We start from the raw sequence: 26,817 nt of genomic DNA, 5'->3' as shown, positions 1-26,817 counted from the left end.
TATTCAAACAATTTCATGTAAAATTTATTTAAAAAGAACATTGTTCTATTAAATCTGAATAAAAACGTTCTGCATAGGGTGTGCTATTTAAATCAAACTTCTACTCCAGCCACAATACAAACCAAGCATTCAAGATGAATAAAAAAAGAAAAAATCTGAGGATGGAGCAGAATTTTGCTCGCGACTGTATACACAAATCCTCCAATATTTTCTCTGACCGCATCTAGCGTGCATTTATACATTTCTCTACGCGTGTACAGACTCGCTGTACGCGAAATTATCAGCAACAGGTTTTAGTTCTGTCCTCGTCCAAGCCAGGCTCGTGGCCACGTTCCTTTTCCCCCTTTTTCTCTCTCCTCAGCAGGAATCAGAAGTACCGTACTCTGGTCGAGTGAAAGCTCTCCACCAGGAAAATAACACCGCATTCGCATAGCGGTTCTCTATAATGAAGGTGTGCAACTTCCTATCTCTTCTACTCGTGATTTTGCTCTCCTCTGGCGATGGTGCTCCAGGTGAGTGCGTGCTTATTAATTAACCACCGTTTAATTACCACCACCAGTGCCTCTTCCTCTCTAAAATCCAAAAACGATATCGTTTAAACGATTTTCTCGTCGTTTTAAGGGCACGCATATATAACATGTGTATCGTGTTTTAATTTCTTCTGGGATGTATAAATTAGGATCGATCGGTTTTATTTTTAAATGAACCTGTCGATGGATACAGTTTCAGCTGAAGAGTACGATGCATCTTTGGATCCAGAAAGAATGTCTGGAATGTGTTTGACATTCTCTACGATGACTTATGCAATGGAGATACTGACATTTCGATGCGACCTTCGTGCGATCTTCGTTTCGTCGAAAAGCTCGATTAGAACGCGAGTACCTAGTAAAGAGTTAGATTAATGTTCGGTTTGAGATTGAATGTGATCGAACGTGGATTATTCTGCGACATCACTTCCGTCGAGTGACTCTTGCTCGTGGAATGCGCTGAGACCAATGCACCAGGCGTGAATCATGCGCCAACTGTTTTTGTATCGCAACGAAAAAAGTCGTCTCTCTTATTTCGAAGGCTTACCACGGTCCAAGTACAACAACAAGGTTGTCACTTGCTACGTCGCGTCCTGGGCCGTCTACAGAGCCAGCAATGGGAAATTCACCATCGACAACGTTCGCCCGGAGCTCTGCACGCACCTCGTCTACGCGTTCGCCGGATTGGACAACGAGACGTGGGCCATCAGGAGCCTCGATCCTGGCATGGACATCGAGAACGGTGAGTTCGATACGATTGTATCGCGTCGAGTGTCCGATTTCCAGGATTCAATTTTAAATGAACGCGACCAGGGGCGGATTAAGGCGAATGAGAGCCTTGTAATAGAAATTGTGGGTATTCAGTAGCGGATCAAGTCAAGTGAAAGCTCCAAGCATAGAAATTGTGGGTCTTCAGGGGCGAATCAAGTCAAATGGAAGCTCCAAACATAAAAACTTGGGCTTTCAGGGTCGAATCAAAGCAAATGGGAACCTCAAACATAAAAATTTGGGCCTTCAGGGGCGCCTCAAGAGAAGTGGAAGGTCCAAGCATAAAAATTTGTGCCTTCAGGGGCGATTCAAGTCAAGTGGGAGCCCCAAGCGTAAAAATTTCGAGTTCCAGGGCGTATCAAGATAATTGGGGGCCTTGTGATAGAAATTGTGGGCCTTCAGGGGCGATTCAAGTCAAGTGAGAGCCCCAAGCATAAAAATTTTGAATCTTCAGGGCGTATCAAGATAATTGGGAGCCTTGTTATAGAAATTGTGGACCTTCAGGGGCGATTCAAGTCAAGTGAAAGCCCCAAGCATAAAAATTTTGAGTCTACAGGGCGTATCAAGATAATTGGGGGCCCTGCGATAAAAATTGTGGGCCTTCAGGAACGTCTCAAGAGAAGTGGATGCTCCAAACATAAAAATTTGGGTCTTCAGGGGCGAATCAAGTCAAGTGAAAGCCCCAAGCGTAAAAATTTCGAGCCTTCAGTGGCGTATCAAGATAATTGAGAACCCTGCGATAAAAATGTTGGATTTCAGGGGCGTATCAAGACAAATGTGGGCCCCAAGCGTTAAAAATTTCAGAAACCAAAAGAAGCCATTTTGTTTTTGGATTTGCACAGAATTCTGAAATTATTTCCAAAATCTTCAAGTTAAGATATTTTAAGACCCAAATGTGGACTAAGCGATCGTATAAGGCCCCAAATTGCAAAAGCGAACTTCGAAATTTAAAAATATCTCAACTTTAAAAAATTTTTATCTTTGAGCCTTCCTCGAAATTTGTATTGCCCAGGGCTCTTATTTGTCTTGATACGCCCCTGAGTGACCCAAATTTTTACCAACCAGGGCCTCCATTTGTTTTGATACGTCCCTGGGAGACTCAACACTTTTGTCGCTGAAGGCCCTCAGTTATATTGATACGCCTCTGAGAGACCCAAATTTTATCGTTCAGGGTCCCTATTTGTCTTGATACACCCCTGAGGGGCCCAAATTTTTACTGTCCAGGGCCTTCATCTGTCTTTATACGCTCCTGAGAGGCCCAAAACTTTTGATTGTATTCATTTAAAATCGAACATTTGATATCATTCATGATATGTTAATAAAATGTTCGATTTTAAATGAATACAATCGTGATATGTTAATGATATTCATTATATGTTAACAATGATATATACTAACAATGATATCATCAATGATATGTTAACAATAACATCATCAATGATATGTTAAAAATGATATCACAACCGACTCAATGATATTACAACCTAATGAGATTAAATGTCCACATTCCAGGGATTGGAAACTACAAGAAAATGACGCAGCTTCGCGAAAAGAATCCAGAGCTGAACGTGCTTCTTGCGATCGGAGGATGGAACGAGGGCAGCGAAAGTTATTCCGCGCTTGCTGCCAACGCAACACGAAGGAGCACGTTCATTAGAAGCGTGGTGAATTTCCTAAGGTAAAAAGCAGAACGTTAATACGAATTTCCAATCGCCAAGCACTTGTTTCTAGTAACAATTTCTGTTTCGCTTAGGAAATACGGTTTCAACGGGTTCGACATCGATTGGGAGTATCCTGGCTCGCGAGGCGGTGATTCGATGGACAGAGAGAACTTTGTTCACCTTGTCAAGGTAAAAATGATAAAATACGAATTGATTTTGCAAACACTGCTTGCTTATCTTAAAAGAGTACGATTTTTCTCAACAGGAATTGAAGGAAGCGTTCAGAGAGTACAATTATCTGTTAACAGCAGCGATAAGTTCCAATAAAGACACCATTGATAAGGCGTACGATATTCCTGAATTATCTAAATACCTGGATCACATTCACGTGATGGCTTATGATTATCACGGCACATGGAGCAACAAAGTGCTTCCGAATGCGCCTTTGAAAAGTGATGATGGTCAGAGCGTGGTAAATAAATAAATATCTAGCAACAATCATACATAAAATGCAATACGTTTCATTTGTATTACGAAGAGTAGCACTTTAGATTTTATCGATCAATGAAAATGGTAAAATGTGCCTCTTCTGAAATGCGCTAGTCTTCGTAAGAACCATAAAAAGCATTTATAATAAACTAAACTATCTTCTAGATGGATACGCTCAAGTATTTGCTGAGCAAAGACGCACCAGCGAATAAGCTTGTGTTAGGTCTGCCCATGTACGGAAGGACTTTCATATTAAAAACCGCTTTAAATTCTTCCGATGCTAGTCCCATCAACCAACCCACTACACAGAGTGGATTTAAAGGGCCGTACACTGGTCAGGATGGTTTCATGGGATACAACGAAGTACGCTCTACTTTAAGATAAACTGCGATCGCATGACTTTTTCTAATTAGAAAATATATTCTAATAACAACAATGCTACCCTTCTGTTCAGATCTGCGAGAAGTTGGTAACCGATAAGAACTGGAGGACCGGATGGGACGATAAGAGTGAAACACCGTACGCAGTTAAAAATGACCACGTCATTGTGTTCGATAATCCAAGGAGCTTAACGGCGAAGGTTGATCAATAGTCATTGCAGATAACTGTGATAACGCTCAGTCGACTCGTTGTTATCTTTCTTTTTCTAATTTCTAGGTGGAATACGCGATGAGTCTAAATCTATCAGGTGTGATGATCTGGAGTATCGACACGGATGATTTCAATGGGAAATGCGCGTCTCTGAACAATTCTATACAACCGACAGAGAAGACATTTCCTCTGATGAGATCGATCAATACTGCGTTAGGGAATTCCATCGACAACAATGACCATGATCACCACAGCAACGACAATAATAACAATAATAACGATGACAAATCTACCGCCGCAAAGTTTACGCACAATTCTGTTTTATTAATATTGGCGTTTCTTGTGTATTATATTTAAGGAGAGTTCGCGACGAGAGAAGCTACCAAAAAACATTGGAGAAAATTGGATGCGCTCCGAGGGCTGTTTTGTACTTTTTTATCTTCTATTCGGTGATTCGAGAACGTTCCTCCAGTATCGTCTTCCCACTTTTTGATTTCTGAACCACTACACTGTAACGATTAAGTATAATACAGTTATCGTACATTGCTGGAATTTATATTTTACTCGTGTGTACATATAACTGACCCTTTGCGCTCGAGGATAGCAAAGCCATTTAAAATTCGTCTCTCTAAACTCGATGCGGACGATTCTCAGTTAAAAAGCGAACTGTGATACCCTCGTTCATTCTGCAAGCAAATTACAAACGTTATGTAAATAATAATTCAGTTGCTTGTTCTGTCGAGCGCAAAGGATTAAAACAAGTTTGTTACAAATCTGAATTATATTCATTTATGTTATCTATGTTCTTTAAAACGTGCATCTGGCTCTTTACATTTGTATTTACACGATTACATTTAAATATATACCTTACGTACCAAAAAACTGTAATATTACCACTAAATTGATGTTTTAATTCAGTAGCTAGAATTAATGAAAAGATATTACTGCAGAAAGTTCTTCAGCTTCTGTATAAAAGAAAATGAATGTGTATAGAAAGAAAATTTATTCAAAAAGTTGATTAAGTTAAGAGTTTTGATTGTTTAAGCGCAGCAAACGTGAAACACACCCTCCTCATAGTGCGTCAGAGTCGACACTGACTGACGTCAGCGCTCGCTTAGCCTCGCAGCGTCGCGCGCAGCTTCGCATCTGCGCATGCGCGCGCAGCCAGTCGCCAGAACGCGCAAATTACGAAACGCACAACTCTATTTCTTGTGCTGTAATTAAATTTGAAGTATTTTAAAATCGATATAATCGATTGCACGCGTTTCATCAGCGAATTTTAATTATTTCAGCGCAGCAAATGTGAAATACATCCTCCCTTTAGCGCGTCAGAGTCGATACTGACGTCAGCGCTCGCAGCTTCGCATCTGCGCATGCGCGCGCAGCCAATCGCCACAACGCGCGAGCTACGAAACGCACAACTCTATTTCTTGTGCTGTAATTAAATTTAAAGTAATTTAGAATCGATATAATGGATTGCACGTGTTTTATTAGCGAGTTTTAATTGTTTAAACGCAGCAAACGTGAAGCACAACCTTCTTCTAGCGCGTCAGAGTCGACACTGACTGACGTCAGCGCTCTTTTACCCTCGCATCTGCGCATGCGCGCGCAGCCAATCGCCACAACGCGCGAGCTACGAATCTCACAACTCAATTTCTTGTGCTGTAATTAAATTTTTACAGTTATTTGATCCTTCAGAATCGATATAATCGATTGTACGCAAGATTATCGATTCTAGAAGGAAATAAAAATTTCTATGATTGGAATTGTGCGATTTCTAGGGACTTTTTTTTTACTTTCGATGCAAACTTGCTTTTAATGCAGACTTCAACTGGATGACATTTGAAACTGTTTCGAAGTTAGAAGAAACATGGCGTTTGCTGATAAGTTCGATTGTTATGCTCCACCACCGTTCTGGCAAAATGGCCCAGCACCAGGCGCATTTTATCACTTTCCAGGTGGTTCCACGAATTCTGACGTGGGTGGGCATCAAAGATCACAGTAAGATTTATTGTCACATAAATTTCCAAACTTACAAGTCGAATTTTCAAAAGTTGCATATCATGCTCGTTTTTGTATTAATTACAAGACATTTGCAAACAATTTTTACATTTTAACGTAACTCTAACCTCTTTGATTTATCTATTAATATTTTGTAAAAAACACACCAATTTTTGTGCGTTTGTTGACTTTTAATTCAACCCTAACCTCTTTGATTTCTCTATTAATATTTAGTAACAAAACACATCAATTTTTATTCAAATTTGTACATTTCTAACATAACTCTAACCTTTTTAATTTCGCAGCTAATATTACCCTTTTTTAATAGTTTGAGCAATGCGTAACAATTAAGAACCAATTAGAAGCGCAATCGTGCAATCTCGCAATCTCATGCTCAAACGATTAACTTAAACTGTGTTCCATTTTGCAGAGCACCGATGACCACTGGCACGTCCGTAATCGGTATTCAATTCAAAGACGGTGTTCTGATAGCCGCGGATATCCTTGGATCTTACGGATCGTTAGTCAGATTCAGAAATATCGAGCGAGTGATGAAAGTGAATAACAACATCATCCTTGGCGCTGGCGGAGATTACGCTGACTATCAGTGTTTGAAAAGCCAGATCGAGAGAAAAATGTACATATCTATTATTATTATATCCAAATAACTTGATATAATTAATACGATTTAATATATTGCAGTCTCGAAGAAGATTGCTTGGATGACGGCTTGTCTTTAAAACCGAAAGCCCTTCACTGTTGGCTGACGAGAGTCATGTACAATAAAAGATCGAACTATGATCCGTTCTGGAATAATTTCATTATCGGTGGTATAGAAGATGACAAATTGTAAGTATTTTACTTTTCTTTCCTCTTTTGAGCATATTTACACATACAATAATGTTCTTAACGTTTCGTACAGATTTTTGGGTACGGTGGACAAGCTTGGTACAGCTTACATCGATCCAGTGATCGCAACTGGGTACGGAGCGTACATGGCAACACCGATCTTAAGAAAAGCTTACGAAGAGAATAAAGAGATGAGTAAAGAGCAAGCGATTGAGCTTATATACAAAGTGATGCAAGTTCTTTACTACAGGGACGCTAGATCTTTCCCAAAAGTATGTTAAATCAAATATCTACGCTTTATATTCTACTACGATAACTAATTTTCTTTTTTTTATTTCAGTATCAACTTGGTATAATCACGAAAGAAGGAGGCGTGGAAATACAAGGACCACTGACTCTAGACAGTTATTGGGGACCCGCTATTATGTAAAACTAAATATCTATAATGATTTTTCTTAATAAAAATTCTACACGTAATTCTGTTAACTGTAATTTTCATTCTCCTGCGACTCCACCTAATTTATTTCAACGTATAAGAAAGTTATTGTAAATTTTGCGAACATGAATGAGGAAAATGATTTTATAAGCTTAACGAGTCAATATGTCGCAACCAGTGTCAGTAATTAAGATAGTATGCTCGCATTGAGCAGTCCTCGCATGATCTACCGTAACAGCTGTCCATCCGTCTTCCAGAATCTTAATTTCCTCCCCACCTTGGCTCAAAATTGGTTCGATGGTGAACGTCATGCCAGCCTGCATTTTACCAGGAAGATCATTCGCTGGCAATAAATATAAAACATGTTAAATCAAGTATTTGTAAAATATATGTAATATTATAATAACAACGTACCAACATGAAAAATATCTGGTGGTCCGTGAAAATAAGTACCGATACCATGTCCAGCGAATACTGGAATTATATTGTAGCCATGTCTATTCGCTGTCTCTTCGATAATACCTCCTGCGAGTTTAGAAGAGAAATATGAAGACATTTTCTTACATTTCTGTCATCGTTACAGTAATTACCAATGCTGGAGAAATTTTCGTTGGGTTTGCAGATATCGATGGCACTCTTCAAGCACAATTCAGTCGCATTTATCAATCGTTTCGCTTCGTCATCACATTCCTCTACTTCGAACATCTTCGAACAGTCTCCGTGGTAGCCATTTAGAAACACCTGCAACGTAATCAAACTACAAGTTTCTTTTTTACAATTTTCTCTCCGTTTACTTACAGTCACATCAATGTTCAATATATCTCCGTTAATCAGTGGCCTTTTATCTGGAATCCCATGGCAAGCGACGTTATTGATACTCGTACAAATTGACTTCGGAAACCCTTTGTAATTAAGCGGACTTGGATACGCTCCGTTGCTTATAATCATTTCGTGAACTATCGAATCTAGTTCGTCTGTAGTAACACCAGGCTGAGACAAGATTTATTATTTAAATCGTAGTAAAGATTCTTTGTAAATCGCTTGTTATCCATCGCTTACTTTTACGTATTTCTTAATGTGAGTTAATATTTGCTTAGCGAAATAGCAGCTGTCTCTCATGCTCGCTATTTGGTTCTTGTCCTTAATCTCTGGCTTCTTTGGTCCATCTCGAGGCAACAGAGACTGACTGTAAGAGGGTTTGGGAATGTATGACGGCACTTCTTTCATTTCAGTCACTTCCCACGGTTCGACGATCTCGTAGCTTCCAAAATCGTTGTTTACGATCTTACGTCGACCTGTCTGGAAAATAATAACAGTAAAAATCCACAAAATCACATACGTAACAATATAAACTTACTCTGAGGCTTTTTCTGAAAAGGTTTCTGAAAAACATATTTCTGTGAAAACGTTCACTTATGTAATGAAAATAACAGGATTTCGAAACGTTTTTATTTATAATTTCATTATAAATAGATTTTCGTCGCGAAGAATCGTCGCACTTTTAAATTGAATCGCTGAGTCGAGGCGTTTGTTGTTTTCGATCAGCTGATCAGCTGATCGCTCATCAGCTGATCAGCTGATCGACAACAACATAACCTGAAAGGCGACTGGTTACAATGAACGTTATGAAATCGTTTCGCGAAGCCCTTTTAAATGCTAAGAACGTGCTGATATTGACTGGCAGCGGAATTTCCGCAGAATCTGGCATCCCCACGTTCAGAGGTGCTGGTGGTTTCTGGAGAAAGTACCAAGCGCAACATTTGGCCACTCCAGAGGCGTTCGCAGCCAATCCATCCTTAGTTTGGGAGTTTTATGAGTACCGAAGGAGGGTAGCCAGTGAGGCGAAGCCCAACAAGGTATCTGTAACTAATTAATAACATCAGCTCAACTGATTCTTGTATCGTCAAGTTGTTTCCAGGCTCACGAAGTGATAGCGACATTCCAAGATCGTAGCTTAAAGGATGGCAAGACTGTTACGATAGTGACGCAGAACATTGACGAGCTTCACCAGAGAGCCGGAGCGAAGGATGTGGTGGAGCTTCACGGTTCGTTGTACAAGACTCGTTGCACTGTTTGCAAGGAAGTCGCTGTGAACAAGAGCATTCCGATATGCCCTGCGTTGGAAGGGAAAGGGTGAGTCGTGGGTCTTCAGAGTGTCGTACGAGTCATTTTATGAATCTTGTTGATTCGTCGCAGGTCTCCGGACCCAAATATCATGATCTCTGATATCCCACGAGAGGATCTACCTAAATGCACCAAGGAGAGTTGTAAAGGTTTATTGAGGCCCCATATTGTGTGGTTTGGCGAAAGTTTGGATGAAAGTGTACTCGATAGGGCTTGTAAGTACATTTACACTCGCATAAATGAACATTAAATATAGTAAAATAAACATTTGTATTTGGTAACTTGTACATCGTATAAAATTGTCTCGTTTCCTTAAAAAATGGTAGACGCTGCTGTTGAGAGCTGCGACATTTGCCTGGTCATCGGTACGTCCTCCATCGTCTACCCTGCAGCAATGTTTGCCCCTCAGGTGGCCCAGCGTGGCGTTCCAGTCGCTGAGTTCAATTTAGAAACGACTCCAGCTACGCGACACTTTCAGTAAGTTGGAAACCATGATTTCAGGGACTCCGTAGACGCAATACAGTTGCATGCCATACTTTTATATACAGAATACGTATATAAATATGTACAGTGCTATTTAAAACAGAGAACGTCTCTCAAAAGAAGAGACGTGGCAAGCAAAAAATAAACTGCATGCAAAATATTTGTTCGCAGTGCGTTTCGCTTTCATTCGTAGCATCACTTCTCTATTTTTTATTGGATTTGTCTGTAAGAAAATAATAATATTTTGTTAAAGGTACCATTTCGAAGGACCCTGCACAGTTACGGTCACAGAAGCCTTGGAACTTTAATTCTTGAGACTCGTATAAATATAAAAATTGGTATATTCACCTTCTACTAAACATAATTCGATATTAAGTTCGAGTTCGTGTAAGTACTCCAGCCATAATCGCTGTTTCGTAGAAAGAACGTCTCGAGGACCTTTTACTTCCACTATTTTATGCTTTAATAAAGAGTACCATTAGTTAACATTAAGAATGTACCTTTCTGGGCTTTTATAAAATTTAAATATACACAGTGTAGATTAATAACAGCTTTTATTATGCTTAAAAAGGCCTCACCTTCTTGGTTTCGTAATTCCACACGATTAAGTCCGGAAAACCAGCTTTCCAGAGCTTAAAATTCTCTACGAGCCGCTTGCAGATTCCTACGACACCGTCAGTCCCCAAACAGTGCACTATTTCCTGGAAATAAAATTTGTAGCAATTAATAATAGATAATTTTGGCGTTGGATGGAATTTTTACCTTCATTGGAAACGAGTCGCCCTGCAAATTCGACGACATTACTGATCTGTATTGTCTGCATTTCTGGAACTTCTCGTCCATCCAGGAACTAAATAATTCGGGACTTAAAGCACTGACATTCTCAAGTTTCAAGTCTATTTCTTTTTTTCTGTTCACGTAGAATTGTTCTGTGAAGAGGTCGCCTGGCGCCTCTGAATATGGCGTTACGAATACCCCAGGAATGTGCAGATCGTACAACTCTTCCCAGAATAGAGTGTAGAATAGAGCAATTGGTAACGCGCCTTCCAAATGCAATCCTTTAGGGTATCCTTGATTGCGATAGTAATGAAACGCGACTGTCTCGACGGACCCAAAACTTTGGTTCTCAGCGATGTTTTCTATGCACCAAACGGACTTATTTCCTGTCTTATTTCTGAAACAATTTAACGTTGGCTTAATTAAAATTATATAAACTTGTACAAACTTATATAAACTTAATTAAACTTATATAAGAATTCTCAGTAATATTTTCTAAACTTATATAAACTTATATAAGAATTCTCAGAAATATTTTCTATACACCAAACAGACTTATTTCCAGTCATTTCTGAAACAGTTTAACGTTGGCTTAATTAAAATTATATAAACACTAGATTTACCAGATCAGTTCATTTTTATAAAATTGCTGTGCGATTTCAATTAAAAATTCCTACTGTATGTAACATTTGCTTTCCGAAATGATGTTATGAGTTTTTGCAGCTATAAGTAGAGAATACATTTGATGAACTTGATGTTACTTTAAATATATACATATTCGTAACAAATATATTTTTTGTTATTGATACTTGTACCAGTCGAAATAACTGGTGCATGTTTGTATGAAATAGGAATTATTAGAATTAGTACTAGCTCTGGGAGTTGAAGCTTTGAAAATTTAAGCTCTGAAATCTGAAGCTTTGAGAGCTAAAGCTCTAAGATCTGAAGCTTTAAGAGTTGAATCTCTGAGCTTTAAAACATTGAGACTTGAAGCTCTGAGATCTGAAGCTTTGAGAGAGTTAAAGCTCTGAACTTTGAAGCTTTGAGAGTTGAAGCTCTGAACTTTAGAGCTTTGAGAGTTGAAGCTCTGAGCTTTGAAGCTTTGAAAACTAAAGTTCTGAGATTTGAAACTTAGAGTGTTGAAGCTTTGAGCTTTGAAACTTTGAGAGTTGACGCTCTGAGATTTAAAACTTGGAGAGTTGAAGCTCTGAGCTTTAACTCTGAGATCTGAAGCTTTGTAAGTGCACGAGGCACAAACAGTCCTGTTTCGAGCTTAATTCAACGCAGACGAAATAAAATCTTAGTCCAAATGATCTCCAAGTGCAATCATTCATCTTTATCTCCACAATGACACAAATAAGAAACATTTATGTGGATATTGAAGTATTCAAAAGAAGCCTAAGAATTCTTAGATAAAATCCTTTGAATCCTTAGATTCCTTAGATAGAATCCTTAGAATCCTTAAATTACTTAAATAGAGTCCTTGAATTTCTTAGATTTAAGAAGCCTTTGATTCTTCAGTAAAACGCTTAAATACTCAGAGAACTACGTAATTCTTATACACCAATCATTCTGACTGATTTTGGTAGAAATAGGTGTATTTAAATAGCTGGTAAATCTAGTGATAAGAAACCTAAATACTTAGAGATTTACTTAGTTTTTATACACAAAGTTATTCTGACTGGTATTGCTAGAAATAATAGAATAATAAAATAATAAAATAATAAAATAATAAAATAACAGAATAATTGGTAGAAATAATTTAAATTTACTATGGTAAATCTAGCGTTAACATAAAAAAGAAAATAAAACGTATAAGCATATTTACCTAGGCATCAATATACCATCAATGGTGACTGATGCAGTCTTATACTTTGGCGTATAAGAAATATTATTCTGTAACGCCTCATCGATAGCAGCTTTCGTGCTCGCGTTGACCCCAGTTTTTCTCTTGAATATCTTCCTCGCTCTTTCCATGAGATTCACTTTGTCCACTCGAGTGAAATTCTCTTCGTTCAAGGCTTTCAACACGGTGGACGCAGACGTTTCTAAAGTTTTGTGACGAAACATCTCGATGAGCGCCAATTCAGCGTACCATTCTCCTTTGTACGAATGAAGATAGCAGTCCTGATTCAATAAAAACTTCAAGATTTCCACAGCTCGATTCGTGTCCTCTGCATCCTTGGTCTTTTTAAACGCGTCCACAGATTTGCTGAGTATTTTCAGCCACGTGTATGCAGGCCTGTAACGTTTTACGTGCATTGGAAGCGCAGAATTGGCGAATCTACAAAAATAAAAATCAGAACAAACACATTTCTTTCACTTTAAAGCAGCAATAAAGTTCCAATTACATTTTCGCATCAGTTTCTAGTAATTTTGGTAAAATATCCATGGCTAGATTTCCATTTTTCTTCACCTCGGACCACTTCTTCTTCTCAATGTACTTTAAAGTCTCAGACAATGCGGATTTGGCTTTGATATAACTGCGAACAGAAATATGTTGTGCGTTGATTATTTAAGCTTGCATTGCACTCTTAAATCTGCTGTTAATTAATTAAATTAAATTACTAAAAATATATATGTCGAGACTTACAACACCAAATGCAGGGAATTGGAAAACACAGGAAAATTGTAGCCAGAAATTTTGGGATACGTTATTTTCCCTAAGTAAATGTCGCACAACATGTCGAACGTTCTTGCAAAGCTGTTTTTGGGATCCACGTTTGGTAATAACAATGTTATTATTTTATTAAGAACCGTCCAGGTTCTCGCAGTGATGCGTACGCAGTACTCTAACATATTAAAAATTGCATCGTACAGAGTGCTGCTGGGATCTTTCATTCCAGGGAACAAAGGCTTGGTCTTTGCTAACACCAGCAATTTTTGGATATTGTCCTCTTTGCTACCTTTGCGATCGATATGCATTTTCTGGCAGAGTTGACGAACCTCATCGACTTGCAACAATTTTAGCATCTCAGATAAATCCTCTGTTCTTATGTCGTACGTGCAGATGGAACGTGAAACGAGAACGTCGAAAGTGTCCTTCAAGTCCTCAGCTATCTCTGGATAATTTATATTGCTCTTTCTAAACCACCCCGCCTTTCTTTTTATCAGGCGAGCAAGTAACTTCTGTGCATTCGTGGGCAGAGTAAGTATCGAATAGATAAAATCCAGCTCGCTCACATCGAAGTAGCCACAGTTGACTGGATTGGAGAGTACGTTGAAGACGGTGGTGAACAGAGCTTTTGGGTTCAGGTCATCGCATATGATTATATCATTCGATTCGTATTTCGTTTTAGTCGTAGTGTTTACGTAGCTGTATTGATAGCTGAATGTACCTTTGGAATAGATCTCCTCTAAGTTAAAACTGTTCAGAGGAATGGCATTCTGCTTCGCCAGGTTCATTTGTTCGATACTCTGGTCTACGATGCTGGTGTCTATGTTGTCACCGAATAACTTTCTTCTAACAGCTTGCGGCGACTGTCCAGACTGCACTTTGAAAGTATAACTTGATTTACGAGGCGTGGAAGAGAAAGTGCTAGGTCCACTTGATGGTACGTCGTTTCTGCTGGAACTGCTGGTTGGCGTTCCATTTAAATGGTTATTGTAAGCATGCGTGGCTTGCGTTTTAACTGGACTGTTGCTTAACATTGTCTGCGACTGCACAGAATTATTTATTCGAGTTCTTCTCTTAACGTTCGAATAACTCCTGCGTTTTCTTTTGGGCATCTGCGAATTGATTTCATTGGTTTTTAAAGTATTTCTGTTTCTTTGTACATTCTGCGATATTTGTTCTAAAGAATTGTTTCTTTGTAGTGATACGTTCTGGTCATTTTCGCTTGTGTCTGCATCGTCCAAACAAATCTCGAGCAGCTCATTAATGTCACTGTTTATAATTATATTGTCATCTGCTGTTGTTCCTTGAGACGTTGAAGCATTCTGACTAGTTTCGATACTCTCTCTCTTCTATAAAAACGACAAAAAGTAATTTAAAAAAGTGTATGACGATTAAATGAAATAACGAAAGGAGTATAAAATTTCAGCTCACATTTTCTGGACTCGTCGCTACAAAAAAAGAATTATTAGATTGCTTTAATGATAAACCATTTCTGTTGGGACTGCTGGTTGGTGTTCCGTTTGAATAATTACACGTTGCTCGCGTTTTAACAGGAGTGTTGCTTAACGTTGTCTGCGACTGCATTTGCGAATTGATTTCACTGGTATTCAGAGAATTCCTATTTCTCTGTACATTCTGCGATATTTGCTCTAAACGATTGTTTCCGTTGAGTGGCGCATTATAGTCGTTCGCATGATCTAAACAAATCACATCGTCATCTGCTCTCGCACTTTGAGACGGCGAAACGTTCTGACTGGTTTTGATGCTCTTTCTCTTCTACAAAAATGAGAAACAGTAATTTAGTGTATGAACAAAGGGACTTAAGAGTAGAAAATTCTAACTCACCTTTCCTGGACTCGGCGCTGTAGAACGCTTTTTGATATTGGTCGCATGCAATGTGTGTTTAGTATTAACTGATTTATAATATTGATCGAGGTACGTTTGCTTCACCATCGTTGAACAATGAAGTAATGATGCGCTTTAGCTAAATACCTTCACATGCACAAATTCATAACAATAATCTTTCAAGATACATAGAACTTATCACTGATAAGTCACTGTTTCCTCAGAAAACGTATTAATCTTCTTATTTCTACCAACGAGAAGCCTCTGATCAGAAACTCTGTTGTTACACGTATAACCTTAATGGATCGAGTAAAAGTAGATTGCAAACATTAAATAAAATTATAGAATGTTTAAAGAATCATATAAATTGTTACACTTTCGTAAACCATAACACTCTTCTACCATCATTGCTCGTTTTTTAACTCATCTTATGTACTGTTGTTCGCTGGTTCCTGTTATGATTCATTCTAAACCCATTCAGCGGGAAATTCCATAGTACGATCGTGATTAGTAACCCTGAAAATTCCAAATCTTATCGAAATATTATAATCAGTTCAAAATACATACGTACCTACGGATTATCAGTGCCATTTAATTATTTCATTTATTAATCACCAAGCATCCCTTTTTTGGCGGGAAACTGATCGAGTTTGTCTATATATGAAATTCGCAATGACTTTTTTACATTACCAGGGGTGTATTCAGCGTGGGGTCACGTGGTGTCCTGTGAACTTACCAGGGACGTATCAAAGTGAGTGGTAGGCTTAAACGATACAAATTTTTGGCTTTCCAGGGGCGTATCGAGAAAAGTGGGAGCCCCAGATATTAAAAATTTTAAATATCTTAAGTCGAAAATTTTTTTTTGAAAACAAAACAAAATGGCGTCCAAGTTGAATTTTTTGGGTCCCAAATATTTTTTTTTGTTAATTTGGGTCTTAAAATATCTGAAATTAAAGATTTTGGAAATAATCAGAGAATTCTTTGCAAATCCAAAAACAAAATGGCGATTTTTTGGGTTTTGAAATTTTCAAAGCTTGGGGCCCCGTTTGTCTTTACCCGCCCCTGAGGGGTCAAAATTTTTAAGCTTGGGGCACTAATTTGACTTGAGCCGCCCCTGCAGGCACAAAATTTTTAAAGCTCAGGGCTCCTACTTGTCTTCATTCGTTCCTGAAGACCCAAAGTTTTATGCCTGGGGCTCTCACTTGTTTTGATTCACCCCTGAAAGACCAAAACTTTTATGTTTGGGGCTCCCATTTGTCTTGATTCGACCCTGAAGACCCAAATTTTTTAAGCTTGGGGCTTTCACTTGTCTTGAGTCACCCCTGAAGGCCCAAAATTTCAACCCTCCGAGGCCCACACTTATCCTGATTCGACCCTAATTAAAACCACGAGATTCTACTTTCATTACACATTATTTATATTTTTTTTATATGCGATCCATAGAAAAGAAACTCATCTGCCTGATAACATCTCTACTCGCGTAAAAAAAAGCAAAAACGAAAGCGTTCGACTGAAAATCTCGTCTCGTTTTCGAGGGATTTCAAAATTCGTTTACTTAAACACGCTATCTACAAGAATTGTCAAACTTATCGCTACAACAACTACGTACACACACACGCTAGAAGTTTTAAAGGGGAGATTGAACGATTTGAGGACTGTGACTTTTTTTTATTCGCAGACACACCCAGCCGGTTAATAACAAAGCAATAAATGTAATCCACGCCTCGATTCATATCTGATGATATTTTATTTAGACCAAATTAAATTTGATACATGCATTCAGCGAAAGGTGTTATCAGGGGACGAGAGAGTGGGCGAATGTACGCGTCGATGGAACAGATTTTAAAGGGTTGCCTAGATCAAACATCCTAAGTACATAAGAACTCTGATGTATCCCGCCCTTTATGTTCCTCGATTGTGTTTTTTTTACAATCTCGAGACAAACTCTCTGGACTCTCGTTTTAAACCTTCGAACCGTAGCTTTGGTTGGAGCGTTTCATTCCAATGAAATCTTCCTGTCGCACAGCGACGCAGAAGTCCTACTGTATTCACAGAATAAAATACACGTATAATATAGATACACCGCAATCTCGACACCGCGTCGATATTATTCGTAAAAGTTGCGTGGCTTATTTACTTATTTTTTTTTTTTTCTTTTTCGTTTTTCGACACTCAGAACTTCTTTAAAGAGCTTCACGTTAAACATTATACCAGTAAGCTCGTTCCGTCTCTCGATATTATTTTCTCTTGTTTTTTTTTCTCATTTTCTGTTTTTGCACATGAAACGATTAATAGGTCTTGTTCGATCGCTCTGAATAGTTGCATTGATTCTGCTTAGTCCTACTTACATGGTACAGTGTTCTTTATTCCTCTCGTTTTCCTTCTTTTACTCGCGAATGCAACGAATTAGCAAACACGAAGTCTCACGGTTCAAATTCGAGCTCCCTCGCATCCGCCTCGATCCCGTCGATCCTACAGGCTGCTTAAAAAACGAGAGCACACCTCGAACGACGAGACATTTAGCGATCATCGACGAGCGATATTTCTCTCTCCCAGTGGAATTTCGTGTTTCCCAAATCAGAATATGTAAAGCGAACTCAGTCTTTGGTTGGAGCGATCAAACTTCCAAGATTCTCTCGTTTACAAAGTGGCTATTGGGTCGATAGTTTTTTTTTTGTTAACATTAATAAATTTTATATAAAAATCCACGTACCACTAAATTTCGTTCGAAGCGTTCCAACTAAAAATAAACGAATGGTATTTTTTTTCTTCTTTTTTCATCTTTACAAGTACATCCTTGGAAATTCTTTTTTTTTTTCTCTTGTCAACGCGCGCTCCTCCTCCTCGAGGGCTGCTCGATTTTTGCAAACTAACAAACGAACGACTCGCCAGTTTTCCACGAGGAGGACGAGCGAACTCGGTTTATCTAAAGTATATACAAACGGTGGCAGAAATTAGATCTCACAAAATGTTATTTCAATGTACAGGCGAGTGAAGAGTTCTTAACAAAATAATAAGTCCTATCCACAGGATAAAATTTCTTTATTACTCCTCCTCTAAAATCATCCCGAATTCATAAATTTTCCATACACATCGCTGTGCGCCTACCATAACAACATTAATTACAGTTATTTTTTTTTTTTTTTTAGTTAATTACCTAAAAGTAAGAGATACAATAAGCGTAATTATTTTTATATGTACAATATATCTTTTTTTTTTTTTCTTTTCCTTTCCAGTAATTACGATCTCGCGACAAAAGTATCCCCCTAGAATTTGCAATAGTCTGCACCATTAAACATATTTCGAACCTCCCCTCGCGATACTCTCTCTGCTCTTTTATTGCATGTCTGAAAAAGAAATCTGTATGCCTCAAGTCCGGTAAAATTAATGACTAATACGAAACACATCGCCATGGCCGTTCACGACAACAGTTTTAAATAATATGCAAACCCTCTGGGCCCAGAGTTAGGTCTCGTTTAATGCATCTCGATCAGTGCCTACGAGTTTCGAACGGAGTTAACAGAAAGAACGAGGCTTGCGAGTGTTACAATCGAAATTATGCGACAGATGCTCATCGAATCTCGTCGATTCTGAACTGAACGATACGTTTACCAGCTATCGTATCCATTTTTCTGAATCCTTCACACGCGTCCCTCCATGTTTAGCCACAGTCAGAGACGCGAGACCCGCGAATTGGGCTGACGATCAGCGTTTTTGCTCGACTGAAACCGTGTTCGTCGTTGCCACCTTCGTGTTCGACAGCTTTCTCGAATAAAAAAACAGCTCGTCGACGTGAATATTGTCAAACTTCCTTGCTAGCTTCGCTCCTCTTCGAGTTCCTTACATTTGGTTACTTTTAAACGTTTACATCTTGATACGTAGTTATACAGAATGGGAGACGATAATGGAGAAAGACTAAGAGGAAGAGAATAATGCGCGTGATGAACGTACGCAAAAATTCGGCTCACTAATTAGCACATCGTGTCTTCTAGCGGATTATCAATTGAACTTCACCTGGAGGATTCTGTAACGAAGCGCACGAGCAAGTGGCAGAGCACTTCGAGTCTCAATTCTCGCATGGCAGATCCTCGAAAGCCATGTTTTTCAAACACAGACGAATAAATAATCGAACGAGCGTTGGCGATAGCATTTTCTAATAATTTCCACCTCTCAAAACTTGAATCGTAGACTCAGCAATCGCTTGCAACGTCTGCGCAGAACGTATCATTTTTTTTTTAAAGAATCCTCTCTAAAAGGCTTAACGTTATGCCGTTTTTTCCCTTTCACGCGTCAATTTCTTGCGTAAAAAAAGAGAACAGAGGAACAATCAACTGAAATTGGTCGAATTTCTTGGTTTGTTTGTATGGCAAAAACGAATTCGTTGATCGTTACTCTTGTTTCCACAGCTGGCGCGAGTGAAAGACATGGAAATTGGTTTTGCACGCTTCTCTTGTAAACATTGTAAACCCTAACATAATGTCGTGTACTTGTCCGCTTTCAGTACAGACTCCACAGTGATTACAAGCTTCTCAAACGCAACATTAGGATTTATATTTTATAAGTTACAATTACGTACAATTGCGTCTATCTTTCATTGCGTATTACTTTAAATATGGAAATGCACGCAACACAATCAAGAGTCCCCCTTCGTTTTAGGTAAAAATACAAAGGTAATTATTGTTAGCAATAGTTTCATTATTTCACAGCCTGGAAGCTTCTAACGTATTACATTTAAACTGAATTTTATATGTACAGTATCGAAATAAACGTAGAAATTCACAATTAGTCAAATCGTTTCGAATTCATTTAGACACCAGAAGTAGACAATACAAGATACACGATCTATGATTATTTATAAAAAAAAAAAAAAAAAAAAAGAATTTCACTATACACCTTTCAAACGAAGCGCGATTACTCTTTCTCTCTCTCTCTCTCTCTCTCTCTCTCTCTCTCTCTCTACTCTCTAGTTATATACTTTTTTTTCGTTTTAAATAAAATTTACAACCATATAAATGTACACACAGAAACATTACTTCCCCCCCTCCCCCTCGTAAACGTTAAGATCCTCGTATTGCAAATGAATATAATTTAAGATTACGTCTTTACAATATTCTCCCCAGTTCTCAGTTTCACCTGACGAGGTACGAATCGAACGTGCGACTCTTAAAAGTACAAAGAACCCTGGAGCATAATAAAATAATTAATGCTGTGTCTGAGAAAGCTTGCGATACGATCCCTAATTGAATGAATCCCATTTCACGGAGACGTGGTGTGTACGAGAAGAGAAGAAAAACCGTGGCATCGGTGTGCACATGAGCAAAGGAAACGAGAAAGGAGTGCCAGTAAAACCGAGGCTGTAATTTCTGCGCCGAACAAAAGTTGCATTCGCACACGCGCGAAGAAAAGATGAAACGCAACCACGTTCGTCAGCGTCGAGGGAATTAATGGATCGCCATTTTCCGTGAAAACCTCGACGAGACGTGGCCTCAAACGAACGTGGCTTGGCTCGATCTTCCCTTCTCCTCGGATAATGAAACATAAACGACACGTGGGTGTGGTACTTGCAATGGAATCGACACTATTCCGCAGTGATCGCCGTGGCAGGCAACTGATCAGAGTATTTCTGCAATCGAATCTAGCCGTACCGCTGTATTTTTCTGTGTTTTCGTTTTCTCTCTCGCGTTTACGCAGTGCATGCGTGTCCAGTCGTTGAACGTAGACAGACATAGGCAAGGTAGAGTTAGCGAAGCCCCCAGTGACGTATTGGCGGCAACAGGGGTGCCGATAGCAGGCATCATGTCACTTCCATTGCTAATGAATTTGTTTTGTTTGCACGTACGAGCTGCTGTTGCTGCGGCTTACCGTCGCACGCTGTGTTCTCCACTCCGTCTACTTCCATATCCAAATTTTCACTGCAACCAAGTCGTGCATTCCTGCTTAGAACACGAGTGAAACTAGAGAAAACCGGTGTGCAGCCAAGGAAAAATCGAAAACTACGCGCATACGTTGTTCTCAATGCTGTGAGATGATTGAGAGGGATACTCACCTATTACTATTAAGCGTAATTTCCCCGGACGTTGGGATTTGTTGCGCCTGACTTTGCGTTTGCTGTTGCTGCCTCGCGAGACTCGCCAATTTGCTCTGTGCGATCAGGCCAGGTAGCAGATTGGACGGCGGGTGTTTCTGCGGCAGAACTATCGTCGACTGATTGTTCACGACGTGGGTGCTATTCGAAATATTATTAGTGTTGTTCATGTGCGGCAACGGGCCGTTCTGGTGGCCGTTGCCAAAGTTTGTGACCGCCCCGCTGGTCGTACTCGCGGCACTGAACACTTTTACCCCAGCGTTGCCACCACTGCCACAACTGCCGCTGTTCCTGTTGTTCGTTGGACTAGTCAAGGACTTCGACAGAATTGAGACAGAACTGCTGTTGTTCGGTAATTGTCTGTGTTGCTGCTGTTTCGCGTGGAACAGCTGCGCCTCGGTGGCGGCACTTGCGCACTGCGTGGACACCGTGCTGGACGTTGTCGGCTGCTGGTTGCACGAGAAAGACGGTAGTACCGTAGATAATGTAGAACAAGTATTTACAACACTAGAACCACTACCACTGCACTGAGGAGGCCGGCTCTGCTGCGTCGTCGCGGGCTGCGCGAAGAGACTTCCGGGCAGCGGAGTCACGACCACGTGCGAGCTGCCCAGCTCGTCTGTCCGCGTGTCGTTTGAGTTATTCTCCGTTAGTCCACTGACGCACGCACTACCGGTGATGCTCGCCACAGCCAAGTCGAAGTCCGACACAGCGTCCACCGAGAAGTAATCAGCGATGTTGAACTCAGATGTGAACGGTGGCTCGTCACCAGCGCGGTCAGCCTCCACTTCCACGCAGATGGACGTCGCCTCCGACGGGAACGGGTACAGAAGCGGCTTCGAGGCGGTTAACGCTGGCTCCACGTCTGAGTCTGTGTCGTTGCTCTCCTCGCTTGGACTGTGCACTGACGCAGGCGGAGTCTTTGGTCGAAAGTGTAACCTACGTTGCGGACAGACCCAAAATTTGATTACTTTTAAGCCAGTCCCCTCTGAGACCTGGGTTTCTCTCTCTGCACGTACCACTCTTTCTTGACTGGAGTCGTTGACGTGGCAGTTGTATCAGAATCCACTGGTTCTCGTTTTGGTTGGTGTATCGTGAAGTCTAAAGAAGACCACATATCATCCATATCGGTCGAACAACGGTCTAATATTACTCTGAAAATTGAGGATATTAAAGAGAGACGTCGACGAGGTGGTTGATAAGTTTGTACGTTGTCCAGGTATTTCGTACCTGCCACCACGACCAATCCGCCGTCGCGCAAAACCAATACATCTTGGTACTGGTTTGCTGATACTGGTCAGCGCAAACCTGTACTTCTTATCGGCCAAGCCCCCTTCGCTTTTATCACACCAAGGCCAATTTCCAAAACCACCTGATACAGGCTGCAAAGAGAAAAGCTCTATATCTACAATCCTGAAAAAAAGAACTTTAAGACTATTTCCACACTTTGACGATAACTAATGACGAGTTTTTTTTTTTTTTTTTTTCATTGACACCCACGATATTTTATCGAGTAACGCATAGCACGCGCAAAATAAAGAACAAAAGACCTGTCTGCTTAGATTCGCGCGATATCTTTCTCTCTGGCTCACGCTTTTTACTCGCGAGGATTTTACTTAGCAGGGGGAGGGGAACAAGATTCGTGTGAACTTAACAGCACTCACTGGTAAATAAGTGCTATTTCTATTCCGTCGGAAAGTGAATTGACCCTCGTCAGCGGTGTCTTCGTCATCGCGGTCAGAGGGAACCGAGGGCTGAGAATGCGAATGAGATGGAAGCTGACTATCCTCGTCCGAGCTCATCAGCGGGTCCAGCCCGCCTCCAAGAACACTAGGCCGACTCCCTCGACCACCTCCACTACCTGTTCCACCCCACACACCATTATCTTCTAAACTTCCGCCCCTATTATCACTTTTATGTTTCCGTTTCTTGTATTGTCTTTTTTCTTTCCTGGGTACTACTTCATCCTAAATCGCAACAACATTAAATATTACAAAAACGCTCCAAAAAAGAAGATTTCTTCTCAATTGTGAACATATTCTTAGAATTACTCACCTTATTGTAAGCTTTGTTCGCCCAATTCTGATGAACACCAAACTGATTTGTAAACAGCGGTGCAAAAGCTGGTCTGGGTGCCCTCAACGCCGACACTTCCGCCAATATTTGCCCGTTAAAGTCTTGTGCTTGGTATCTGCAAGGTTTTTCAATTACATAACGCATGCCAAATCTATTTCCATAAAGCGAACCATGTACGACAGGGACGCACCTTTTCTCGTAAACCTCGATCGTGAGATGCAAGTGTTCTCGCTTGGTTTTCTCTCTCCTCTTAACCATCTCGAGAAGGGTAACCGCTTTACTAAGATCCCTACGGAGGTTTAGCATTTTTCCGTAGCTAGTTTCGTCGTTCTTGCGATGTTTACGCGTTTGCATCTTATCCGTTCTACGTCTAAACGCTAAATAAGGATTATTGGCAGCTGAACCAAACCGATGTTCCGTTTTTACCGTTAATAAAAGAGGGTGTTGCTGTGAGAAAAAGGATATATCCATATTAATCGAATTTTATCAGCGATTATTGCAAAAGAAATTTCTCATACTTACAGTTTTAAGACGTTTATTTAGCCAGTAATCAAAAACAGCGATAATTAAATCATCATCCTCTTTTAGAAGCGCTTTAGCTTCGTTCAGAGTAACTACAGTCTGCCCCGAACTTTTCTCCAAACGGTCCATCATCTCCTCGAACTGAAGAGGAGTCAAGTCCATTTTACGGCTTTGTACTGCAACCCATTTTTCATCCTCTGAATCCATATCGTAGTCCGGGAAATCTTGTTCCATCGCGAAAGCTTTGAAAAAAAGAGAGACAAACCGCAATGTTAGCGTTACCGACAAAAATATGGTGAAACGAGCATCGAATAGCGAAGAATTTGTTTCTCTTACGTTGCATGTGTATAAGTTGACAAGGTAGCTTATAATCAGCTGGATATATCTTGTCGTAAGCTTCTACATCCGTCAAGTCGGTTACTTCGGGGGTAGGAATGATTAGACCCGTGCATATCGCTCTTTGCAAGTGATGTTCCTGCGCAAATGGTTAACACAATATAGTAGAATAAAAAATGATCTTACAATATAATAAATTGTAAATTAAGAACATTATGCTTGTAACATATCTAATAAAATATAATGCAAATATAATATAATAAAGATAATATAAAAAGTACGGAAGTTGTTTTAGCGATTACACATCGTTGTCGATGTTCAATTAATACAAACGAGCGCAAGTAGTTAACAAATATTGATATAAAGATGAAAACAAATACAGAGCGGTGTATAATACAATTATGTCACAGGGATTATTAAAGAAATCAGAAGTTATAAAATATAATGCGAATATAATGCAATAAAGATAATATAAAAAGTACGGAAGTTGTTTTAGCGATTACACATCGTTGTCGATGTTCAATTAATACAAACGAATGGAAGTAATTAATTAATAATGATTTAAAGATGAAAACAAATACAGAGCGGTGTATAATACAATTATGGTATAGAGATTATTAAAGATATTAGAAGTTAGGATAAGAAGTAATTAAAAGTAAAAGGGAATGCAGTACGTCGAACAACAACGTTGCCCCAGAATTTTGCAATGAACAGGACAGTGGCCCGGAGGGCTGACAGCTATCGCCAACAACCCACCAGGCTGCCTGATACTGTGAAACATAAGAATGATCATCGACTGACAACGGTGTATTCCGTAAAAACAATAAAAATGCGGAATCTATTAAGGAAAATATGAAAATCGTGGTGCCATCTGCCGGTTGTTTACGAAGATACCGCGGATGGTAAGATGGCGGACGTGGAAAACATGCTGGAATAAGCCCGTTCGGTCCCGACTTACGCATTCCTCCTCCTTTTCCATGCCGCTGGGCATTTGGGGCACAACACGATTGATGGCCGAGTAATCCGGCAGATCCGGCAGCTCCTCGGCCATGTAAATCGGCATGGGCTTCGACGCGTCCAGCGGACGAGCCCTGAACGACAGCTTGCTCATCCTGAGGGGCGGCCTGGGCGCTCGCGGTGTTGACAACCGAGTTGGCTGGCGTGTCGGACCGTGAGGCCAGTCGGGGGGTCGACACGGGCCTCGGGCTTGGTGAACGTGGACCTGGCTGGGCCTGGCTGGGGGCCTGGCGGCCGTAATACCCGGCACAGAGAGCGCTCAGGGCCTCATCGTTCTCCGGCCATCGCGCTGGAACACGGTCACTCAGTCACCAAACGAGATATATCACTTTGAAAACATGTTTGCGTGACACGGTCCCTGCTCAAAGCCATCATGGCCGACGCACAGCCATTTAACACGTTCAGGCACTCGGGCAAGTTCCGCGATGCGACGCAGGCCGCGCGGGAATCGGCCAGCCGCCGGCCAGCGGCTGGCCGAACCCGCGCGGCCCTCGCGATTGGACGCCGCCGCGGGCCGAGCGGGGGCAAGCCCTGTCCACATCGTCCGCTTATTTTCCACGATCTTGCAACTGGCCTGGTTAATTGTGAGAGGAAAAGAAGAATGAAGAACAGATGTAAGATAATATAAAAAGAAACAGGAAGTATTATGAAAATTTGACCAACAAGTTGTACGAAGTTGTATGAATATATAGAAAAGAGTAAGAAAACAGAATAGAGGGGGGAGAGGGACAAAATACTATGATGTACCTTTTATAATGTACTTATTTTTACAATCGTTTATATTCTTTATATTCAAAGTCTATAGATATTGTTAAATGTTATATATGTATATATATAGAAAGTATGTAGTAGGTATGAGTTTGAGCGGGAATTTAAAAACATAGATAGCACACCGTTCGCTAATTTTAGGCTCGTGGATCTGGCGTGGTTAATTGTGAGAGAAAAGAAGAACGGAGAACAGAAGATAATACAAAAGGAAAGGGGAAATATAATAATGAGAATTGGAACGACGAGTGTTGGTAAAAGTAGTTGTATGAATATATATAAAAAAGAAAAAAGAGGAGAGGGGGGAGAGGAACAAAATACTATGTATCCTTTATAATATACTTATTTTTGTAGATATTTGTATTTTTATATCCGAATTCTATATAGATATTGTTGTATTATGTATATATATAGAGTATGTAGTAGGTATGAGTTTGAGCGGGAATTTAAAAACATAGATAGCACACCGTTCGCTAATTTTAGGCTCGTGGAACTGGCGTGGTTAATTGTGAGAGAAAAGAAGAACGGAGAATAGAAGATAATACAAAAGGAAAGGGGAAATATAATAATGAGAATTGGAACGACGAGTGTTGGTAAAAGTAGTTGTATGAATATATAGAAAAGAGTAAGAAAAAATAAGAGAGGGGCGAGAGGAACAAAATACTATGTACTCTATATAATCTACTTATTTTTGTAGATATTTGTATTTTTATATCCGAGATGTATATAGATATTGTTAAGTATTCTGTATGTATATATATAAAAAGTATGTAGTAGGTATAAGTTTGAGCGGGAATTTAAAAACATAGATAGCACACCGTCCTCTAATTCTAGGACCGTCTGCTCGT

At 39.9% G+C, this 26,817-nt stretch overlaps 6 protein-coding genes and 1 long non-coding RNA gene across 7 annotated transcripts; 3 read left to right on the top strand and 4 right to left on the bottom strand.

Moving 5' to 3' along the window:
• The first annotated feature begins 376 nt into the window (after nt 1–376).
• LOC143430935 (putative chitinase 2) lies at nt 377–4,439 on the top strand. Its single transcript, XM_076907412.1, has 8 exons — nt 377–503; nt 1,069–1,269; nt 2,808–2,973; nt 3,049–3,145; nt 3,222–3,428; nt 3,611–3,808; nt 3,900–4,025; nt 4,103–4,439. The coding sequence occupies exons 1-8, from the start codon at nt 446–448 to the stop codon at nt 4,391–4,393; spliced, it is 1,344 nt and encodes a 447-aa protein (XP_076763527.1). The 5' UTR covers nt 377–445; the 3' UTR covers nt 4,394–4,439.
• Nucleotides 4,440–4,502: 63 nt separating this feature from the next.
• On the bottom strand, nt 4,503–4,938 carry LOC143430952 (uncharacterized). The gene is made up of 3 exons (XR_013102668.1): nt 4,903–4,938; nt 4,622–4,722; nt 4,503–4,545 (listed from the first exon to the last, which is right to left on the bottom strand). It is a non-coding gene; the product is annotated as an uncharacterized LOC143430952 (long non-coding RNA).
• Nucleotides 4,939–5,891: 953 nt separating this feature from the next.
• On the top strand, nt 5,892–7,352 carry Prosbeta7 (proteasome subunit beta type-4). The gene is made up of 5 exons (XM_076907418.1): nt 5,892–6,037; nt 6,468–6,674; nt 6,740–6,886; nt 6,960–7,158; nt 7,227–7,352. Exons 1-5 carry the CDS (start codon nt 5,907–5,909, stop codon nt 7,314–7,316), a joined length of 774 nt encoding a protein of 257 aa, XP_076763533.1. The 5' UTR covers nt 5,892–5,906; the 3' UTR covers nt 7,317–7,352.
• Nucleotides 7,353–7,463: 111 nt separating this feature from the next.
• LOC143431002 (methionine aminopeptidase 1D, mitochondrial) lies at nt 7,464–8,809 on the bottom strand. Its single transcript, XM_076907491.1, has 6 exons — nt 8,680–8,809; nt 8,382–8,621; nt 8,121–8,312; nt 7,913–8,063; nt 7,737–7,847; nt 7,464–7,665 (listed from the first exon to the last, which is right to left on the bottom strand). Exons 1-6 carry the CDS (start codon nt 8,713–8,715, stop codon nt 7,475–7,477), a joined length of 921 nt encoding a protein of 306 aa, XP_076763606.1. The 5' UTR covers nt 8,716–8,809; the 3' UTR covers nt 7,464–7,474.
• A 129-nt stretch (nt 8,810–8,938) lies between these two features.
• LOC143430951 (NAD-dependent protein deacylase sirtuin-5, mitochondrial) lies at nt 8,939–9,927 on the top strand. Its single transcript, XM_076907433.1, has 4 exons — nt 8,939–9,178; nt 9,241–9,455; nt 9,519–9,661; nt 9,773–9,927. The coding sequence occupies exons 1-4, from the start codon at nt 8,939–8,941 to the stop codon at nt 9,925–9,927; spliced, it is 753 nt and encodes a 250-aa protein (XP_076763548.1).
• A 173-nt stretch (nt 9,928–10,100) lies between these two features.
• LOC143431023 (fanconi-associated nuclease 1) lies at nt 10,101–15,276 on the bottom strand. Its single transcript, XM_076907507.1, has 9 exons — nt 15,169–15,276; nt 14,755–15,099; nt 13,300–14,672; nt 13,058–13,189; nt 12,535–12,990; nt 10,692–11,103; nt 10,508–10,630; nt 10,278–10,389; nt 10,101–10,152 (listed from the first exon to the last, which is right to left on the bottom strand). The coding sequence occupies exons 1-9, from the start codon at nt 15,274–15,276 to the stop codon at nt 10,133–10,135; spliced, it is 3,081 nt and encodes a 1,026-aa protein (XP_076763622.1). The 3' UTR covers nt 10,101–10,132.
• A 5,359-nt stretch (nt 15,277–20,635) lies between these two features.
• E(pc) (Enhancer of Polycomb) lies at nt 20,636–25,643 on the bottom strand. The gene is made up of 10 exons (XM_076907564.1): nt 25,146–25,643; nt 24,188–24,326; nt 23,852–24,093; nt 23,520–23,776; nt 23,309–23,444; nt 22,918–23,220; nt 22,484–22,635; nt 22,273–22,407; nt 21,215–22,192; nt 20,636–21,080 (listed from the first exon to the last, which is right to left on the bottom strand). The coding sequence occupies exons 1-10, from the start codon at nt 25,296–25,298 to the stop codon at nt 20,963–20,965; spliced, it is 2,613 nt and encodes an 870-aa protein (XP_076763679.1). The 5' UTR covers nt 25,299–25,643; the 3' UTR covers nt 20,636–20,962.
• Between the last annotated feature and the right edge of the window lie 1,174 nt (nt 25,644–26,817).

This window comes from Xylocopa sonorina, chromosome 16 (assembly GCF_050948175.1).
Source record: "Xylocopa sonorina isolate GNS202 chromosome 16, iyXylSono1_principal, whole genome shotgun sequence".
NCBI lineage: Eukaryota > Metazoa > Arthropoda > Insecta > Hymenoptera > Apidae > Xylocopa > Xylocopa sonorina.
This window is presented reverse-complemented; position numbering and strand designations above follow the sequence as displayed.

Coding starts and splice junctions, on each gene's coding strand:
- Prosbeta7 (XM_076907418.1), top strand. CDS start 5,907: ATGGCGTTTGCTGATAAGTTCGATTGTTATGCTCCACCACCGTTCTGG. Junction 6,675..6,739: donor AGCCAGATCGAGAGAAAAAT/GTACATATCTAT, acceptor AATATATTGCAG/TCTCGAAGAAGATTGCTTGG. Junction 7,159..7,226: donor ACGCTAGATCTTTCCCAAAA/GTATGTTAAATC, acceptor TTTTTATTTCAG/TATCAACTTGGTATAATCAC.
- LOC143431002 (XM_076907491.1), bottom strand. CDS start 8,715: ATGTTTTTCAGAAACCTTTTCAGAAAAAGCCTCAGA. Junction 8,622..8,679: donor TTTTCAGAAAAAGCCTCAGA/GTAAGTTTATAT, acceptor ATTATTTTCCAG/ACAGGTCGACGTAAGATCGT. Junction 8,064..8,120: donor TATTGAACATTGATGTGACT/GTAAGTAAACGG, acceptor ATTACGTTGCAG/GTGTTTCTAAATGGCTACCA.
- LOC143431023 (XM_076907507.1), bottom strand. CDS start 15,276: ATGGTGAAGCAAACGTACCTCGATCAATATTATAAATCAGTTAATACT. Junction 13,190..13,299: donor AATTCCCTGCATTTGGTGTT/GTAAGTCTCGAC, acceptor TTCTGTTCGCAG/TTATATCAAAGCCAAATCCG. Junction 11,104..12,534: donor GATGGTATATTGATGCCTAG/GTAAATATGCTT, acceptor AAATTGTTTCAG/AAATAAGACAGGAAATAAGT.
- LOC143430935 (XM_076907412.1), top strand. CDS start 446: ATGAAGGTGTGCAACTTCCTATCTCTTCTACTCGTGATTTTGCTCTCC. Junction 3,146..3,221: donor ACTTTGTTCACCTTGTCAAG/GTAAAAATGATA, acceptor TTTTCTCAACAG/GAATTGAAGGAAGCGTTCAG. Junction 3,429..3,610: donor GTGATGATGGTCAGAGCGTG/GTAAATAAATAA, acceptor ACTATCTTCTAG/ATGGATACGCTCAAGTATTT.
- LOC143430951 (XM_076907433.1), top strand. CDS start 8,939: ATGAACGTTATGAAATCGTTTCGCGAAGCCCTTTTAAATGCTAAGAAC. Junction 9,456..9,518: donor CCTGCGTTGGAAGGGAAAGG/GTGAGTCGTGGG, acceptor GATTCGTCGCAG/GTCTCCGGACCCAAATATCA. Junction 9,662..9,772: donor AAGTGTACTCGATAGGGCTT/GTAAGTACATTT, acceptor AAAAAATGGTAG/ACGCTGCTGTTGAGAGCTGC.